Here is a 19959-nt window from a genome sequence, read left to right as displayed (position 1 = left end):
ACGTAGAGGAATTAGGTTCGTTCTGTGTGGACCAGTTGTTCCTGAGTTGCCTTCCTCTTGCTGCAGGTGTGATAAGAGGAGGCGGGAGCAGGAGAGTAAGTACATCGAGGAGCTGGCAGAGCTCATCTCTGCCAACTTGAGTGACATCGACAGCTTCAATGTGAAGCCGGACAAATGTGCCATCCTTAAGGAGACAGTGCGACAGATCCGACAGATCAAAGAGCAAGGTGAGGGTGCACCACCTTAAATATCGGTCTGGCCAAGTGAGAGGTACAGTGTGTCCATCCATCTGGGGTACTGCCCGACCGTCCATCCAGTCGTCATGGTGACAGTCCGTCTCAATTACGGCTCTGCCTGAGACCAGAAAATAGGAAGTGGTCTGCCAGTTGGCGTCAGCGTTTGCGCGTGTGTGTGTGGATGCAGCTCAGAGTCTGCGATCCCGCAGGCAGCCATCAGAAGCAGCCTCATTGGAGTAGAGTGCATTGCTGTCTGTTGCTGTGTGTGGAGCAGTTGCCATGACTACAGGAAATGAATAATGTGGCCTTCGCCATCCTCTCTCCTTCTAATCAGCAGTTGTTAAAGCCAAATTGCATAAAAGCTTTAAAACAATTGACTTAATGTTTAAGCGAATTAGGATGGGATCTTTCTAATTTCACTCTTGATGTTGCAGTGCTTGCAAAGCTTTATTGTGTGTGTTCTTTGCTAAATTGATCACAATATTTCAGACTCCACTTGCATTGCTATTATGTGCTTTACCAATGAAATCACCATGCTGCTGCCACCTGCTGGTGAGAAGTGTTAAAGCACAAAGGTGTTTTAAATATTCATACACAAAAAAATATTGTTGTACTTTTGTGTGTGTGAAGGGAAGAGCTCATGCGGGGATGATGATGTCCAAAAGGCCGATGTTTCATCTACTGGACAGGGCGTCATTGATAAGGACCATCTGGGGCCACTCCTGCTGCAGGTCAGCTTCAGGTCATTTAGGGGTCAAAGGCCTCCAATCACCACTCTCTGTATAATAGACAATTCAGCTTTTTTTTTTATCCACAGTGAAAAAAAAATGTTCGATGACATGTTCCTTTGACATACTATTTAATGTGTTGCTGTGCCATGAAAGTATTACTAGGGCAGTCATTTGAAACGTATCCTGTATTTAATTAAGCATTTAAAATGCATTCTGCCTGCATACTAAAGGTTGAAGGTTAGGCAAGTTCGAGGCGTCAAGAGTGAAAGAGTATAAGAATGGAAATATAATAAAAATATAAGAATGGAAATATAAAACTGTTATTTTGAACAGTTTTGTAGGCTTCTTTTAAACAAGTGAATTATATTTCAAGTTGTTTGAGTTGTCCTAAAAACATTTTTTTTTTTTCTTGGTTTCTTTTCCCCCTCCACCCTGTTGTCCTTGCTCTTCTCTTATCACTCAGGCCCTGGATGGCTTCCTGTTTGTGGTGAACAGGGAGGGCAACATTGTGTTTGTGTCCGACAATGTGACTCAGTACCTGCAGTTCAAACAGGAGGAGCTGATCAACACAAGCGTCTACCACATCCTGCATGAAGATGACCGACAGGAGCTGCACAAAAACCTTCCCAAGAGCAACGGTAAACATTACTGCTACTGTATATTGTGTACTCATTCTCACTCCTGATCCTACTCAATGGAAATATTCTCTTATGTTACACCATTTCATAGATTGGGCCTATATTTGATTTTTAAAAAAATTATTTGCTCCCCCCCACATGTATGTAGCTCCAAATGGAGCATCATGGTCTGCAGACTCCTCCCGGCAGAAGAGCCACACCTTTAACTGCCGTATGCTGGTCAAGTTCGGACAGGGCTCTCCTGAGGAGCGTGCTGGTGCACAGAGATATGAGACCATGCAGTGCTTCGCCCTCACTCAGCCCCGCGCCATGATGGAGGAAGGTGAAGGTACAGCACTTACGTAATCTCAAAGCCATGGAACGTATGACTGTGGTTTCACTGTGTCTAGCTTCATGATGGTTTTCCCACCCTGAGATCTGGGAGTGTGCAGTTGACTGTTGATATGTTTGTAATCTCTGGCGTTTTGTGTTGCAGACCTGCAGTCCTGCATGATTTGCGTTGCACGGCGTGTCACTACTGTGGAACGGGCTGAGAGATTCAGCACACGCCATGAGCTGTCAGGTGAGGCGGTTACACAAAATGTTGATCCTAATCCTAATGTGGTCCTAATCTGATTGTGTTGGTGCTGTTTATGATACTGCCAGGTGATATGCTGATACTCACGCTGTGTGTGTCTGTGTGTGTCAGGCAAGTTGATAGAGATTGAGCAGCAGGCCACTCTTCACACCACCATGCGTCCAGGCTGGGAGGATCTGGTGAGGCGCTGTATGCAGATGTTCCTTCACCGCAGTGAGGGGCAGCCCTGGTCCTATAAACGTCACTACCAGGAGGGTACGTGTCAGCGCCATTGAGCACCACCATCTGACTGCAATGACGCCACATTTATTTTACCTACTGAAGCACTGCCGTTTGTAATAATTGTCTAATAGTCAATTAATATAAACTCATCCAATGTGTTAATAATATTGTGTGTAATTCTCTCTTCATTCTAGCCTTCATGAATGGTCGTGCAGAAACACCACTGTATCGATTCTCTCTTTCGGATGGAACACCAGTCATTGCTCAGACCAGAAGTGAAGTTTGCCGTAACCCTGGAAGCAATGAACAGCCCACTTTCCTTTCAACGCACCTTCTGCAGAGGTCAGAGGCTTTCTGTACTGACAGGGATTCCTGGTTATCACAGTACTTTGTTGAGGCCATGACCAGACACCTGAGAAACACCTGAGTGGTTTTTTTTTTGTAGTTCCTTTTAGTAGTTCCATGTAATAATTAGTACAATTCATTTTTATGAAATATGATAATTACTATCTTTCCATAGTGCAAAAGGCAATTTTTCTGTCCTGGGATCAATAATCCTTCTCATAATGCTTAGGGTGTTTCTTGTTTAAAGAAACGTATTTAAATATTTGAGTGTAATATGCAGCAATTATATGTGTTCCTTTGTTTCTTACAGAGAGCCGAATGGATATCGGGCCAACCAGGGAGGTGTCATGAGGCCGCAGGGCATGGGAAATACCAACCCAAATGCCCAAATCAACATGGTACCAAATAGATCAATGGGTCTGGGCAACAACAGAGGCTACGGCATGGGTGACCAGAGTAATATGGGGCAGACTGGTGGTCCCCAGTATGGTGGGGGAAGTAGGATGCACCAGATGAACTCGATGCACCAAATGAACTCGATGCACCAGATGAATCAAATTAACTCAATGAACCAGGTGAACTCGATGCATCATATGAATTCGGCACATCAGATGAGTTCATTGAATTCAATGAATCAAATGAATTCTATGAACCAGATGAATCAAATGGGTTTAATGACTCACATGAACCAAATGAATTCAGGGAATCAAATGAATCAGATGAATGCAATGAACCACCCTAGTATGCAGCACCAGCAGCCCCCATTCCATGGTGGGGGCTATGGTATGAATATGAACAGTGCATCTCAGGGCAGCCCAGGAATGAATCCACCGCAGCAGACCATCATGGGTTCCCCCAGGGTCAGAGGAAGCCCCAAAATGGGTGCAAGCCCATTCTCACCAGGAGGTAAGGGCTCAGTCCTAAAATGTGTTACAATTAGTTTTTTATATGTATATTTCAGACCTTTGCATAGGAATGTAACTCTGCTTCATATAATGGACTCACATTTTTGCCATTACAGCTGTGAGTTCATATAAGAGCTTTTTTGTATGTATAGACTGGGATATCCTCCTTTTTTCTGGATGATTACAAGGTCTGGTTTTTAGTTCCATTGTGGAACTCTAATTTAATTTTTATTATTAACGTATGAACTTTAACTTTGTTATAACTTATAGCAGCAATGGATGGTAAAATAATTCACATGTAATTTTCATTTCCACCTAGAAAAAGAGCAATTACTTTCAATTACCAAAATAAATATATTTTGGACTGTGTAAATAAGTGTGTTTGAACTCTAAATGGAGTAATATAATGTATAAGTATTTCTACATTTAAATGTAATTAAGTTACAAGATTATATCGGTTAGAACCCATGTGTGTCGTTTATGTTTTTATATTTCTCCATTTTAATAGACTTTCAACATCCATGTGTTTTTATTATTTCCAGCTCTTCATTCTCCCTTGAGCTCTGGGGCTTTGGGAGGAGGCAGCTTCTCCAGCAGTTCTCTAAATGCGCTCCAGGCCATCAGTGAGGGTGTGGGAACCTCTCTCCCCTCACCCACCATTAAATCAGATTCTTCGCCCAGCTTCAACTCCAGCCAACAGACCCATGCCCAGCAGAACGGGCCCAGTAAATTAGCAGCCCCTCACCCTGATTCCAAGAGCCCAGCAAGCTCTCACTCTGACCAAAAGTTGCAGCACCACTCCTCACCCACAGAGGGTGTCATGGAGAAGCCTGATAGCCAGCAGGCTAAAGAGGGTGTAGTCGGGCCGGAGTCGACCCAACGACACTCTGACCCCAAGGGCCACAAGAAGCTCCTGCAGCTTCTCACCTCTCCTGCTGAGGAGCTGAGCCTAGGGACTGGAGGAGGTGGAAGCGCAGGGTTGCCTCCTTCCTCCCAGCCTGGCCGTGCCTCAACACCTATTGGTACAGAGTCTAAGGAGCCAATAGGCATGACCAGTCCAACCTCCACTGGTGTCTCCTCATCTTCCACATCTGGAAATATGCAGTGTTCTCAGCAAGGATCTGGAGGTGTTTCTTCATCTGGAGGTCCCGGCCACTATTCTAGCCACACACTGCAAGAAAAGCACAAGATCCTTCATAAACTACTGCAGAATGGAAATACTCCAGATGAAGTGGCTCGGATCACAGCTGAAGCAACAGGGAAGGTGCCTCTAACCCAAGAGACCGGAGCAACTGAACCTCATAGAGGAGGACCAGGTGGTGGGGAAGTGAAGCAAGAACAGCACAGTCCCAAAAAGGCCAAGACCCACGCACTCCTCCACTACCTCCTGAACAAGGATGACTCCAAAGACACTCCCCAGGTGCCTGACATTAAGCCCAAAGTTGATGAACTTGAAATGAAGAGTGGTTCGGTTGCAGGGGTCTCCTCCTCCAACCCAAGTAACCTGGATGGCAAAGTCAAAATGGAGCAAGCAGATGGGGTAAAGCTGCTTCTAGGTTATAGCATGAAAGAGTTTGGTCTTTTTGTGACATGCTGTTGCTTATAGCATTGCCTGTGTCATCTCATGCTAGATTGATGGCCTTGTGTCTATCCTGGGTGCATTTGGGAATTCACAGAGACAGATGTTTGGTGAGTCCGGCAATGGGGGTGAAATGGAAGGAGTGAACAAACAGAGCAATGGTCCCAACACCAGTGCACATGGTAAATGTTGAATACATCTAGACCTTTTTAACAAAGTTTATTATTACTTTTCAAGAAATAGTAACCAGACATAACATCCATAACATGGAATTTAATGACTAGTCATAGCTACTGTACTATTATTAAGAGTACTTTTTAATTGTAGTGGACTTATTACTGCTTATTGGTAATTTGGGGAGGGAAAAAGATGCAACGAGGGGAATAAACAACTTAGTTATGGCTATAACGTAAAGTAAATACAATTTAATTTGACTGCAAAAAACTCAGTAAGATAAGATGTGAACATATACTTTGTAAGCATCATTAAGTGGCTACAGATAAACTAACATTGAATGGGTGGACAGGACAATGAATGTGTGTATCTTTGTGCTTTAGACAAGAATGGTATATGTGGTAGCCCAGGTCAACGCGTGCCCTTCCAGAGGGCGGTGTCTGTCGATGGGAAGCCTCTGACAGGCCCATGTGGAACAGGGCGCAGGAGTGCCCCATGCCCTGGCCTCATTAAACAAGAAAGTGCTGACAGTGCTCTTAGCATGGGTAAGAAAATCAAGAACTGTAACATTCATTAACATTACTGTTCTTTCCTGTCTGCAGTAATTCATCTGCAAGATGCAACTTTCAAAAGTACATGCAAATTTCAATTTTTTTTGTGCATAGGGGGCATGAACAGGGCTATGGGGATGCCCCAGCGTCCACCCATGATGGGTACAGGTGATTGGGGGTTGCCCAGGTCAAATGCCAGCCCAGTGGGCACAGCAGCATCTATGGCCCAGAACTCCAAAGGCATGATTGGAGGCCCAATGATAAACCGGTCCAATAGCGTACCCGCTCCCAGATCTATGCTACAGCAGCAGCTGATGGATATAGGTATGAATTTCCCTTATTTTTACTTTCATATTTAAAAGGTACTGTACTGTTTGATATAGTATGCCGCCATGTACTGTACAAAACACCTGACTCCTGTCTGTATAGGTCCCAATGATATGAACATGAACCTGAACAGCTTCAGAGGTCAGGGTCCTCAGCCCCTGTCGCCTTCTTGGCCTGAGAGTGGCATGGGACTGGGTGGACCCTCGGGGCACAACAGGTAAACATCCTATACAGTTAACCTGGGGACCAGTCCTGGCACTCCGTCCTTGATGAACCTGTAAAAAAAGCTTTTTTTCATGTGCCCAAAGGCAACAGTTTGGAAACCCTCTGGATGAGCTGCTGGTGCCCCCCACCACCAGTGAGGGGCAAAGTGACGAACTGGCTCTGCTGGACCAGCTGGATTCTCTCCTCAACAACACAGATGGCATGGCCCTTGAGGAGATTGACCGTGCACTTGGCATTCCTGACCTGGTCAGCCAGGTATGGAGCGAGTGAGCGTTTAGGGAACAGCAAAAAAATTACTGGTAAGACTTGTAGTGTGTCATTTTTAACGTAGTCTGTGCATTCATGCTGTGCCTTGCCAGGGTCATGCTGGACAGCAGCAGCAGCAGCCCAGACCCTCAGATCCCTTCCCAGGTCCAAACCCATCCGTAGGAATGGAGCCAAAGCCCATGTATGGGCCAGGTTACCCAGGATCCCCTTCTGTGGGTGGCATGCCGACGGGATATGGGGGTGGCCCCATGCAGGGTCAATCTAGTGGTTTTAACCCTATGATGAACCAGATGGGACAGCAGGGGAGCTTCCCTGGAATGGGGCCCATGGGTGCTATGGGTCACCCACGTGCCAACATGATGCGTCCACGCATGATGAGTGGCCCCAAGCCCCTCCGACTTCAGCTACAGCAGAGAGTACAGGGACAGCAGGTAAATGTTGCATGTCACAATGTTGTGGATATACTGACACCTAGAGGTCACCAGTAGATTAGCAAAAATCATTTACTTACCAGAAATGCATTCACCTGCTATTTGACAGAAGGAAATGATCCCTGATCCCTGATAAACAATAGAGGAAGTGGTTGTGTCAGAAGCATCATTTTATCATTTTGAAAATTCCTGTGTAATGTTACAATACGCGCGTGTGTGTGTGTGTGTGTGTGTGTGTGTGTGTGTGTGTGTGTGTGTGTGTGTGTGTGTGTGTGTATGTGTATATATTCTTTCTGTGTGAAACAGTATTTCAATACACTGTATACTGTTATACTGACAATAAATCTCTCTGAATCACAATTAAAATCCTATAGCATCTAGGATATAAAATTAGAATTTCAGGGTACAATGGCTGATGGGACTGTGAAATTGCATGAACTTACTCTTCTCTCTTGTTCTCTCACAGTTTATTAACCAGAGCAGACAGGGAATGGCCATGAAGATGGAGGGAGCTCCTGGAGGTAATCCTGCAATGCGACCAGGCATGCAGCCAGGCATGGGTGGACAGGTACTAATAAATGCACAAGGAACACAGACAAAATATCTTGCTGTAAACTAATATATTAATGCAGCCTGATCATTTTGTCCTTCTCAGCCGGGTTTCCTGAATGCTCAGATGATGGCCCAGCGCAGCAGAGAGATGATGACATTGCAGATGCGGAAGCAGAGGATTATGATGCTCATGCAGCAGCAGCAGCAGCAACAACAACAACAACAACAACAACAACAACAACAACAACAGGGTGGCTTCAGCCCCCCTCCCAATGTAACTGCCCCAGGGGGCATGGATGGCTCCATGCCTGGCCAGCAGCCTTTTCCCTATGGTGGGAGCTACGGTTGGTCTTCTTTGGGCTTCAGTGTGCTTGAGCTGAAATCTTTCCACTCTTGTCTTTTGCTCAGTGGGCCCTTATCATTTTTTCCATGTTTTTATTCCTATAGGGGTGAATCAGCAAGCTGACTCCTCATTTGTTGGATCGAGTGGCAGCCCTCCAAATAACATGATAGCTGGGCGTATGGGAGGACCACAGAATCCCATGATGTCCCAGCATCCGCCAGACAACCCCATGTACCAGTCAGCAGAGATGAAGGGCTGGGGGCAGGGCGGCATGCCTATGAACAAGTATGTTGCACAAAACATCATGAGGCCTTTACGTTTTGTCCAGCACACAGGATAGGACTACTCATCTACATGTGCCACTATGCACTGCTGTTGGAAAAAAAAAATGTTTCATTGAAGACTGTTTGTTGCAGTGATATATTCTGTTTTCCAGTTTATACCCCCAGCAACCGTTCCAGCAGCAGGGCAGTGGTGGGCAATTTGGGGGCATGATGATGAACGGTTCCATGCAGGGACCCACTGGTGCTGCCGGAACCCCACAAATGGGACAGATGCAAGGACAGATGGGCATGAATTCCATGGGCATTGGGCGAATGCCGATGGGAACGGAGCAGGTATCTTTAGTTCATTTAGATTATTTATAGTCTTTTACATTTTGTACTGAGAATGTGCCATTTGAATATGAATGAATGGCTCAAGCATTTGTTCATAAATTTCTTACCCGCAGAAATACTGCTGAAGTTGTAATGGCTGGATGTGACTGTTCTCATTGACAAGTCCGTTGAGAGGCCAGTGCTACACCGATTTTCCGCTCCGAAGCCACCGACCACCAGCTAAGAGCAGGGCCCCATCTTTAGGCCACAGGAACCTATGGTAACCTTAAGTGACTTCTGTGTGAGTGGCCGTTTGAGCTGGATTAGACATTTTCTTTCCTTTTTGAGCTGCAGTTGAGCAGTTTGTGGTCTCCAATGTAGCACGTGGCATCATGCAGTATCCAGCCAGACTGCTGGTGTGGGGTAGGGGGCTTCTTTTTCTTTGGATGGGAATTGGTCAAGGTACAGTGGTCTATGGTTGCACTTTATTGGAATGCTGATCTGTAAAAGGATTGCAATATATCAAATTAGTTTTTCTAGCCTTGTGTGTTACACAAGGTTTCTGCCCTTTTTCCAGCTTCTGTCTTTCATTTTGAGTAAAGAGTGAGGAAGTGTAAACAGTTATATCAATATTATGCATATTCAAGCAATAAGTCTCTAAGATGCAGGGACATGCAGATAATGGGATAGCATCATGAATCAACAAAACAGGTACTTCAGTATTAGACATTCATGTTTAAATCCTGACTAAAAACAAGAATTGTAAATATTCTATAACTGTATCATACTTGATTTTATTGCCTCTTTGCAGAACTTGATGCATTTTTTCCCATGCCTGTTTATTTTAGGTCTTTTGAGTTTCATTTGAACTTGTATTTCGCAATGGGAGAAGCGGAGTGTATATGAAATTGCTGTCTTTTCAATATAATCCTCATCTTTCTGCCATGGGGTAATAGCCATGTTTCGTTTAGTAAAGGCACTTTTACTTCTTATTACATTTAAATTAGGATGTTTGGAGTGGTTTAAAAAGAGTGGTTGTTAGTTTAAATCTTGCTGACACAAGGAAAGTAACCACAGTTGCCAGTGTTGAAAACTTGGCGAGCCTGTGTGTGCGTGTTGGTGATGTACATTTGTGTGAGTGTGTCTGGAGCTGGAAATGAGTGTACCTGTTTGGATAGTCCCGAGTGCTGGCTCCCCCTGTAAATATGTTTTGGCCGTTATTAAAGAGACGCTGTTTTTGAGAGGGAGTATGTGTCTCCCTCCCCTCCCAAACGCTGCAACCAGAAAGCCAGCTTCTGTGCCCTGGAGCTAAAACGAATGAAACTGAAGCTTTGGATGATTGTTATGTGACCGATTTTTGGACTTCCCTGGTTAAGAAAAAAAAAATGTACTCAACCGTTCTTGTGTCAGACAAGTAAAGTATCACTCCGCTCTAGCTCTTATGTACATCTGTTTTTTCCCCCTCTGACTGTTTTGCTGAGAAATCTACCTGTAAAAAATATGCGCAATCCAAAGATATTTTTTTCCAGTGTTTTGAAGCGTTTTCTGGCATTGACTGTAAATTTGTAACTATGCGTTTGTGTGTGCACACACAGTACTAGGTACATATCAGATGAATATATTAATGCATCTTACAATTTCTTACTATGTATTGTATGTATTGTACTGATCTGAATACACTTGTGTAATTTGGAGGCCAGTGAAACTGCTGTGAGCAGTTGGATTGAACCTGGTTAGCCTGGAGGCTTTAAGCTAAGACTCATTACAAGATCATTGAGAGAAAGATGGATGACCCTTAAAACATATCAGTCATGTTACAGGAAACAGTGGTTTTATGTTCAAATTTGTTTTCCTTATGTTGAATTTGGATTAAGTACATGTTCTAAATGTCTACTCCAGATATAATGGGCCTTTCTCTGTGGCTATTAGTTGAATTGGGAAGGTAAACCTCTGTTAAGAAGACCACTGAGCAAATATTACATGTTCATCCTATACAATACAATTTCCATCTTCTGTCTCTCTGTGTTCATATGTATGTAAATAAAAATTTCTATTTAAGCACGGCTGCCTTTTTTCCCCCCCACATACATACATGTGCATATGTACAACCAGGAGATTATTTTTTTTTATCTTATTTGTTATACACGTATAAGATGCAGTGACTAATGTCTATAGACTGCACACATAGATTTGTGATAAACACATATTCTCACATTTACGTTTACAGGTCTTGGCAGACTTATCCAGAGTGACTTACATATGGGCTTCAAACTATCCATCAATGAAATACTTCATTTGGTTTGCTATTACCTGATCTGTAGATACAATTTGCACAACCCCCTTTTTGTATGATTAAGTGTACATAAAATCTTAAGCTTGTCTTTTATAGCAAATATAGTTAAAAGAAGTCAGGTGGTCAAAAATATATACATGAGAGGGACGACTGTTACTCACCATGCCAAAGACAAAGGAAATCGGTCTGGATCTCAGAAAGAAGATAGTAGAGGCTCATGCTAAGGGGGAAGGCTACACTGCCATCTGCAAAAGATTTGCACAGTGTGTTTATAGCCTAGTGAATAACACACTCGACTATGAAACAGAAAACCACAACGTCACAGCTTTAAAAACCCCACTACCATTGTGTCGCTGGGCAAGAAACTTACTACTCTGAGTTTCTCCAGTTGGACTGTCCCTGTAACTACTGATTGTAAGTTGCTCTGGAAAAGGGCGTCTGGTAAATGCTGTAAATGTAAATGTTTATAACGTTACGTTGCATAACTGCCAAGTACAAGGTGACAAATTTCAAGGTACAAGGCACAAGATTTCAAGAACTTTGGAGAGTAAAATAATCTGAGTTGTCAGCATCTCTTCTGGAGTCAAAGTTTCAAAGAACACTGTTGTGAGGGCTCTTCATAGTGGTTTGCTTCAAGGCCATCATCCCAGAAGAACCCCTTTACTCAAAGAACGACACATCAGAGCCCAAATGAGGTTTGCCTGTGAACATTTGAAAGGTAAAGATGACTTTTGGAAGTCTGTACTTTGGTATCATGAGACTAAACTGGAAATGTTTAAACTTGGTGATGGGGAGCATCATGCTGTGGGGTTGTTTTGCAGCCTTGTTCGGGTGCATGGCATCATGAAAAAAGATAAATCTGTGCATAGTCTAGGCTTTGCTGGGTCTTCCAACAAGATTCAGAATCTGTGGTGGGTATTCAAAGTGAATGCCCATGCTGTGCCAACCTAGTGAAGAACTACCCTCAAGAAATTGGTGTCAGTTGTGGCTCAGAATGGGTACACTATATTAAAGGCCAGGGGTCTAATAATTGTATCGGTCTCGTTTCAACTCTGCGTATCAATAAAATAAAAAATAGTTTAGTGGACATTATTATTTATATCGAATTTGTTTCTAAAACAACAAACACTTGTTGTTAATTGTCATTTTCATGGAGAAATCAGGAGTTTTTTAATAGGGTTAGTCCAATAATTTTTGTCTTAACTGTACCTTGAGAAACGAAGCCAGTGGAGGGAACATGGGAATAAGTTGTGCTGCACCCTACACAAAAACTAGTGTGATCTAGAATATAAATAAGAGTAAAAAAAATTAACACTATAAAGTGACTGCATTGATGAAAGTGAATGCATGGCCTGACATGCATGGGGTGGGAAGAATCCCTAATGGTTTTGATAGCTCTGCTCTGACGGTGCTTGGTGAAGATGCTTAGGAGATGCTTGATACTTGGGAACAGATCTGATGCAGCACTCGGCCAGTGTGATCCCTCTTTACAGGGCACCAGAGGGCGCTATTGCTCTGCCAATCGACTGAAGTGAAAGTGAAGGGATTGTCACTGTGAAACTCTGCAGCGCAGCACAGCACACGGTGACACAACAAAGTGTGTCCTGTGCATTTAACCCTCACCCTCGGTGAGCAGTGGGCAGCCATGGCAGGCGCCTGGGGAGCAGTGTGTGGGGACGGTGCTTTACGGATTTATTATTATTTATTAAGGATTTTAATAAAAAATACAATCATGTTTTAATATTAATAAATTACACAGTAGAGTACTGCCATTGTGTCCCTATACATCACTTAATTGCTACTGGAGGGACTGTCCCAGTAACTAACTTATAATGTTGCTAAGAACAATGTAGCATGCAAACATCAGATATGATTTCAATAATCTTTTACAAAAAATATGATTTCAATAATCTTTTGTACAATTTAAACTGCCTTTCAGAAACACAGAATTTAGACAACATACAATGCGTGTGGTGAATATAAATAAGAATTATACTGTAGCTCTTGTAAGTTCCTTTACTCCATCTATAGTTTGGCCTGTTGTGTTTCATCAGTCACCACTAGGGGGCGCTAATGAGGAGAACATGGACCGCTGCCAAATTGTGGCCCGAAGTGATAATGTGATGTTGAAAACATTATAATAAAACATTATAAAAACAGAACACAACGGGAAGAAATGGAGGAAATATGTCAGTGGCCCGTGCATGTTTATAATTAGGTTGGTCTTCAAGCAACATTAAATTAACAGAGCAATTATCCCCAGAATTTTGACCGATTCTGTATATGCATAAAGGTTTATTTTGTATTTTTTTTGTGTGTGTGTGTGTGTGTGTTTTTGAAAAACAAAAAAACAAAGTTCATTGCTGCAGAGGGAGCGGCGGCGTGTAAAAGAAGGCGAGGAAAGTCCGCGCTGGCCGCGTTCCCGGCCCATCTGCGGCCTGGCCCCGCGGATCGCTGTTTGTTAATGTTTCAATCAGCTGTGCGCCGAGGAATGTGGCGCTGTTTAACCTGAACTTCCCCAGGTGCGCCGCGGCGCCGCTCAGTCTGGGCCCCGCCGCCCTTCCCTGCCCTTGGCGCAGAGAGGCGATCACGCAGACGCGGGGACGCGCCTCGCCGGGAACGCGCCTCGTCGGGAACGCGCCCGGCTCCCCGGCCGCAGCTGCGCGCATCGCGCCGCGGGGGAGACGGAGCGAATCTTCCGCCGGACTCCGGGGCTAAATAAACGCCGGGTGGGGTGTGGGGGGGACTGCGGGTTCATACTCATACACGCCGCACGTGGATTTAATAAATACGAGTTTACCTCAACACACCACGGCCTACGGTTAACATGAAGGGCCCCCCTGCCGCCTTTATTCGTCGTGTTCGCAGCGTGGCGAAATTATTTGAATTTAGATTGGAGATTTGCATGTGGATGTCATCAGTACTGTGTGATGTGGTTGTGCAGTCACGTCAGATCAACGGTGGCCAGAGAAGTTGTGGAAAAAAGTCGTTTTAATTCAACAAAAACAGAAAAACACCATTTTAGGTACATTGTTAAAAAAAACAACATGGCGTCCACATCTTAAATTCATTGTAATATACAATACATGGTTTCGCTCAGCAATCTGAGAAATGCGACCCTTCTTTAGCAAAATATAAAACATTTTTCTAAAAACGACTCCGGGTAAGGTGACACGACGCGTGACGGGGAAGGAGGGGAGCTTGTGGAGTGGCCGGGGGTGGCCGGGCTGGTCCCCGCCATAGATCCCATGGCTCTTCGCGGCGCGTCACGTGATTTGGGTCCCGACGACAACTTGGTCCCACGCGTCGGTCTTGGTCCCACTTTTTCTAAAAAAAAACACGGGAATTTGACGATTTCCCTACTCAGTTCAAGGTTGATCGGACGTCACTTCCTGCACCCTTGTTCGTTTTTTTCCTCTCTGAAGAAGAAGCTGGAGTGCGACATGAAGCCCCCGCGTTTATTAGCGGCACATGATTCTGTCATCCGAGCATCCGTTCTAAAAAAACAAGAAAAACGCACACAAACGTTAGTTTAATGTTTTTCGGAGCGACACAGAACAAATTTGTCAGTATACACGCCATACGCTGAATGAGATTTCGATATTTACCTCGACAGAGATGCCGGCCAGCTCCGCGTTCAGGGTGGTCAGCGGGGTGCGAGGCGCGGCGGTGCCCGCCTGGTGGCGGCCCCTGCCCGGCTCGTCCAGCTCGACCTGCAGGTCCCAGATGTAGTCGATGACGTGCTGCAGGATCTCCACCTTGCTGGCCTTCTTGTTGGCGGGCAGCGTGGGCACCAGCTCCTTCAGCTTGCTGTAGCAGCTGTTCATGTCGTGCAGGAAGGCGCTCATCTGCTCGTCCAGCAGCGGGATCTTGCACTTGGAGATGGCGACGCTCTGCTCCGACAGGCAGCGGACGACGTCCTCGCCGCCGACCTTGCTCTTCAGCGCGCAGGTAGGTCCGACCACCTTCATCTTGGCGTCAGTGGTTCCGTTTCCTTCCGTGGTGAGAAGCTCTAGTCCCTTTCTGCGAGTTGACAGCTCTGCATGCGGGCCCGAGAGCGGCGGCTCCTATAAATCCCCCCGTCGCGGAATGGGGGCGTGGCCCGGCTACTCGTGTTCGCCGTGCGCGACCAATGAGGCGGCCGCCTCTCCGGCGCGGAGGCGGTGCCCCGACCTCGGCTCCGCCAATCAGCGCGCGAGGATGCCTGTCAGATTTACATTTTGTGGACGAGGGGGGGTTTACAAATGGAAACAAATGTGTGTCTTTTACGGTTATATGTGGAAATCCAGCTGTCCGTAGCTGGGGGACTCTGCAGGTGTAGAGAATGCCGGGGGCGGGAGTGGGTGTTCCAATAAGGATGAAAAGACTGCAATTATTGCCTTTTAATGTAGGCTATCTCGCGTTGCCACCACGGCAGAAATAATCGGATTGTGCATACAATTACCCGGGAAATTCAGCTTTATTTCCTCCATATTACTTTTTAGACAATTGATAACGATTTCCGAAATTATATACAGCATATTGTCATACATAGTATAATTAGCTAAATTAAAATATACATTTTCAGAATAAAATAAATTATATATATATATATATATATATATATATATATATATATATTTTTTTTTTTTTTTTCAGAAGTTACTAAACTTACTAAACTTGACTTTTTGTTAAAGAAACGCGAGTCTTCGCGGCCCCTCGCAAATTCTTGCACATGCTCCCCGGGCTGATACTGCATAGTTCTGCTCTGAATCTTCCCCAGATTGTCCAAACAAGCGGCGCAGACTGGCAGGCGCCAGGCCCGTGACGTCACCCATTCATCCGCGCCCCGACGCCTGTCAGGCCGGCGCCGCGAGGGCGGTCTCCACGGCAACCGCAAACAACAGGCGCGCCCCCCCCTCGCCGCCGCCCCCCCGCCCCATTCACCTGCACAGCGCGGAACCCTGAGAATCCGCCGGCCTCGCCGCTCGTCATTCATTTATCACTTTAAACCTCTGATGAGATTACTGCCGTGCCGCGCACCTGCGAACGCCCTTTGTCACCAGTTAGCGGATTCTTTTCAGGACTTTTCCCTCCTCCCGTCCTCCTCCCCCCGGTTTTTTTTTCCCCTTCTTCTTCAGGCAAATAGGCAGCGCATTTAGACTCGTGTAAAGGACAGATCCTCGGCATTCCCAACAGATTTTCCTATTCAACGCAGCATTCCCATGCTATGTAAGAATGTAGCACTGACGGTTCCTGCACGGAGCTTATTTTTGGAGGCAAAAGACTTAATAGACTCGACCAAACATCTGTTCTACACACTCAATAGGATCATTAAAATAAAAGCAATAAATAATGATGCAATAAATAATTACTTGCACTACTAATATTTTTTGTTATTATAGTAATAATGGGTGAAAAAATTGTTAATTAAAAGTTTTGTAAAACGCTGCATCTTCCTGTTCTACTGCATTTTGACACAAATGTGTAGTAGAGGGGCTTATTTTTAATCCGCGCTGTTTACAGTAACCTCAGCTCTGCAGCCTGCCTCAGTGGCAGCAGTGGAGCAGTGGAAAGCCACTGCCTTGTCCAGCGGGGTCACAGCTGACGGAGTTTAGGGAGGGCAGGGGAGGCGATGCAAGGGCAGAACAATGGAGCAAGGATTGTGGGAGAGAATCTAGCCTGGAGCCAGTGAGTCTGGAGCACCCCCTCGGCTTGCTCATCCAGCTTTTGTTCAGCTGCAAAAGCTATCAGCACTTCCTACTGACACCAACAATAACGCCACGCAGCTGGGCCTTTTTAGGCCTGTTTACAGCACATCAAGGCAAAGGGAGGGAGAGGGAAAAAGACAGAGGGGAAAAAGGAAAAGAAAAGTGAAACATGTTCGAAGGACACCCAGCCTCATCAGCATCCACCATCACTAGAATTTACCATTCGTTTCTTGCATCATATATATGTATGATTCGCTTCAGGCCCACCCTTGAATAATTGAAAAAAAATGTATTTATATACTTTAAATGTATTTTTAAAAATGAAACATCCGTTAAACTTGGTTCAATATATATATAATGTTTTCTTGTAATACATTTTTGAAAGTTTAAAAAAGAGAAATTTTAATCTGAGGGTGGAACCAACCTTCTGGTCTGTACTGTACATTATGGCACATACATGTCTGCCAACAAAGCAACTTTTTACAATATTGCAACTCGTGCCCTCTTTATCACACAGGCAAAAAAACAGTGGACAGGAAACAGGCTTCGGGAAAAGTTGGTTCAGTGCTTTGGTTGTGCTGGGGAAAGGACATTCCAGCAATATTCGAGCATTTTTTTTAAAAAAACTGCCTGCTGTTATTCTTGCCTCAGAACAATAGATTTCTGTAGCGCTTTCCTGATGCAATAAAGTTGCCTAGATTACGAAACGCGCTCTCCGTTTTCCTGTTGCACACACATAGACACACCCTACAGTTAACACCTTCAGATGCGGCTGTCAAATTAAGGTGCGTAACCACGGGTTGCGTAAAGACGGAGGGTTAGAATTTAAACTTCAAAAGATATTGGCACACACACAGTGGGCTTGTCATGAACTGGGAGATGCAGGCTGCTCTGGTGGTGCGGGACATGCATGTGGCTGGGCTTCTGGACCCATCTGCCCTGGCTCACCGCTGGACAGATCCCCGTGGTGCGTCCTCCGGGTAATGACTTCCTGTTTGCTGCGCGCTGATCCACTGTCAGCAGGTGATGTTTCAGGTTTCGCGTCATCGTAAGGAAACAACTTTGCGTTTTCCGAACACTGATATGGTGCGATTCCACTAATGCGCACTGGCTCGGTGTACAGGGGGGCTTTCTAATGACAGAACTGTAAATGAAAGCCCAATGGCTTCCCATCGGCCTCTGCTTTGTTCCCCATGCCCACCTGTTTTATTGTTGAAATCTGGACCATATGGGTCAAACACACAGAGCAACTGTGCCTGAGCTGTCTCCCATGGAGCCGAACAGATGCGGAGGACTGTTGTCGTGAGCTCAAGGAGATGATGCTCACACTGGCGGCCCTGTGATTTGTGTCCTTGGCCACTTGCCCTCCGTTCTGGTGTGCTAGGAGGAGGTGCGGTGTGGTGGGGGGGGTGGCGGCGGCGGCGGCCTGCAGCAGCTTGTGTCCGCATTCACGGCCCGAGTGCCGGGCCACTCTACCCCTCCCTTCCCCTCTCGGTTCCCACACACACTATCAAAGCCCTTTAATGGCTCCTAATTAGCTCCCCATCTGCTGGTCACAGTGCACCAGTGGCATGCACAAGGAGCCATTGAGAGGGAAGGCATTGTAATGGGGAATACTTTCCACTCCAGTGGCAATTGCGTGGAGAGAGAGAGAGAGAGAGAGCGGGGTACACACACAAACACACACATACAGTGGGAGACAATCTTACAGCTTGTTGCAAAGCTAATAACGCAGGGGGTATTTCCCGCTCCTCTGCAGAGCTTGACCTCAGCAACAGTTGTCCAGCGCTACCAGTGAGAAGCCGAGTGACAACACTGTGACCACGTTACAAACCGGCAACCTCAACAAAGCAACAACAGTGATTTAAAGTACATGTTTAAAGCAGTCCATGAAAGTGGTCTTACATTTACATTTACAGCATTTATCAGACTTTATCAGAGCGACTTACAATCAGTAGTTACAGGGACAGTCCCCCCCTGGAGCAACTTAGGGTTAAGTGTCTTGCTCAGGGACACAATTGTAGTAAGTGGGATTTGAACCTGGGTCTTCATAGGCGAGTGTGTTACCCACTAGGCTACTACCACCCCACCCCTGGTCTTGCTTCTGCTGCCCACCCCTCATGATGATTTTAAGAATGGTTCCTGCACCAGTGCATTGGAAAAATGGGTAAGAGTCATGGTCCTGGAAGCCACAATTTGCAGCATTGTGATGTGTTATACTGAATTGTGACATTGACACAATTTGTTCATATGGAAGTGAGATGATGTTGAGATGGATAGTTTTCAGAAAAATGATTTTGATATCTTCAGTTTTAAAACCTGATTCATGCTTGTGCACTAGGATCACAATTTGGCAGCATCTAAATGCTGTAATGTATTTGTAGGACCCACACAGCCTGTATGAGTTGTAATGTCAACAAGTGCCGCAAGTGCCTAATGTCGCTCCCCTCCCTGTCCCGACGGGGGCTGGGGTCCACAGTGTATGCGGAGAGCAGCAGTTCACAGCTGGAACAGAGCCGGTCAGTTGGGATGGAGGGAGATCTCAATCTGCCGACCAGCTGTCACCAGCAGTAGGGTGGGATGGAGAAGACAAACCACGAGGAGCTCTTGTCCCCCCCCCCCACTTGGCTCTAAGGCCTGCGGGAACAGACTGAGTGCAGTATCCTGCAGTATACAGTCATTCTCTGTTATCCTCACTCAGCATGTTCTTCACATTTCCCAATCCTGACCTCTGTCCAAAAGTTTATGTATTTGTGTTTCCTGTGATGTTATGTACTGAGTCACTGAAGCTCTTATGGGGCCATATGCAGCCCTTTATGCAGAGGCTTATTCTGCTCGCGTGTCACTGCTTACAGTCCACCTTCTGCTACTCAGTTGCTGATTAAGAGCTCTGTAATAGGCTGTGTTTTGATAGATTCTGATAGATCTGATAGATTAGAGGCTGACACGCTGACAATCGTTCATATATGCTTATTAGCATTTGTGTTAACGAATAATTGATGAACTTTGTTTCACACACAGCTGCACAGAGACTCTAACTAGGAAAGGGGCAGAGGGCTGAACCAAGAGATGGAGAAGACCAGCTTCTGGTGAGGGCAGCTGTGGCCTTCACAAAGACCCATTCAGAGCTCTTAGCACTAGGGGACAAAGCCCAGGCTGAGCACCGCTCTCCTTCACAATCCCCAGACAAAGATTAATTCCTCAGATCCGCTAGGCAGTGGCAGCCGCGCCAGAGTTGGACGTCTTCGGGTTCATCGGCGCACTCGCCTGGGAGAGG

General features: G+C 45.5%; 2 protein-coding genes across 3 annotated transcripts in view; one reads left to right on the top strand and one right to left on the bottom strand.

The window, feature by feature from the left end:
* Positions 1-10757, top strand: part of ncoa3 (nuclear receptor coactivator 3) — a 31028-nt gene extending 20271 nt beyond the window's left edge. For both annotated transcript variants that reach the window (XM_028998361.1, XM_028998362.1), the window contains 20 exons: positions 67-227; positions 867-967; positions 1431-1605; positions 1754-1933; positions 2081-2167; positions 2294-2437; positions 2599-2746; positions 3060-3655; positions 4197-5194; positions 5286-5415; positions 5791-5952; positions 6073-6282; positions 6388-6502; positions 6594-6765; positions 6870-7208; positions 7675-7776; positions 7864-8104; positions 8208-8388; positions 8540-8720; positions 8834-10757. In XM_028998361.1, the coding sequence (XP_028854194.1) occupies positions 67-227; positions 867-967; positions 1431-1605; positions 1754-1933; positions 2081-2167; positions 2294-2437; positions 2599-2746; positions 3060-3655; positions 4197-5194; positions 5286-5415; positions 5791-5952; positions 6073-6282; positions 6388-6502; positions 6594-6765; positions 6870-7208; positions 7675-7776; positions 7864-8104; positions 8208-8388; positions 8540-8720; positions 8834-8845 (4435 nt within the window). In that variant the 3' untranslated portion in view covers positions 8846-10757. The remainder of the gene's footprint in view (positions 1-66; positions 228-866; positions 968-1430; positions 1606-1753; positions 1934-2080; positions 2168-2293; positions 2438-2598; positions 2747-3059; positions 3656-4196; positions 5195-5285; positions 5416-5790; positions 5953-6072; positions 6283-6387; positions 6503-6593; positions 6766-6869; positions 7209-7674; positions 7777-7863; positions 8105-8207; positions 8389-8539; positions 8721-8833) is intronic.
* Positions 10758-13965: 3208 nt separating this feature from the next.
* On the bottom strand, positions 13966-15051 carry id1 (inhibitor of DNA binding 1, HLH protein). Its single transcript, XM_028998714.1, has 2 exons — positions 14601-15051; positions 13966-14489 (listed from the first exon to the last, which is right to left on the bottom strand). Exons 1-2 carry the CDS (start codon positions 14961-14963, stop codon positions 14454-14456), a joined length of 399 nt encoding a protein of 132 aa, XP_028854547.1. The 5' UTR covers positions 14964-15051; the 3' UTR covers positions 13966-14453.
* Positions 15052-19959: the final 4908 nt, after the last annotated feature.

Source organism: Denticeps clupeoides, chromosome 12 (assembly GCF_900700375.1).
Source record: "Denticeps clupeoides chromosome 12, fDenClu1.1, whole genome shotgun sequence".
Lineage (NCBI taxonomy): Eukaryota > Metazoa > Chordata > Actinopteri > Clupeiformes > Denticipitidae > Denticeps > Denticeps clupeoides.
The sequence above is the reverse complement of the archived record's forward strand: the minus strand, read 5'-3'. Positions and strand labels throughout refer to the sequence as shown.

Bases quoted from the DNA above. Each gene is read 5' to 3' on its own strand.
- id1 (XM_028998714.1), bottom strand. From the start codon at position 14,963: ATGAAGGTGGTCGGACCTACCTGCGCGCTGAAGAGCAAGGTCGGCGGC. The intron at 14,490-14,600 runs GTAAATATCGAA...TTGTTTTTTTAG, and splicing joins TGGCCGGCATCTCTGTCGAG to AACGGATGCTCGGATGACAG.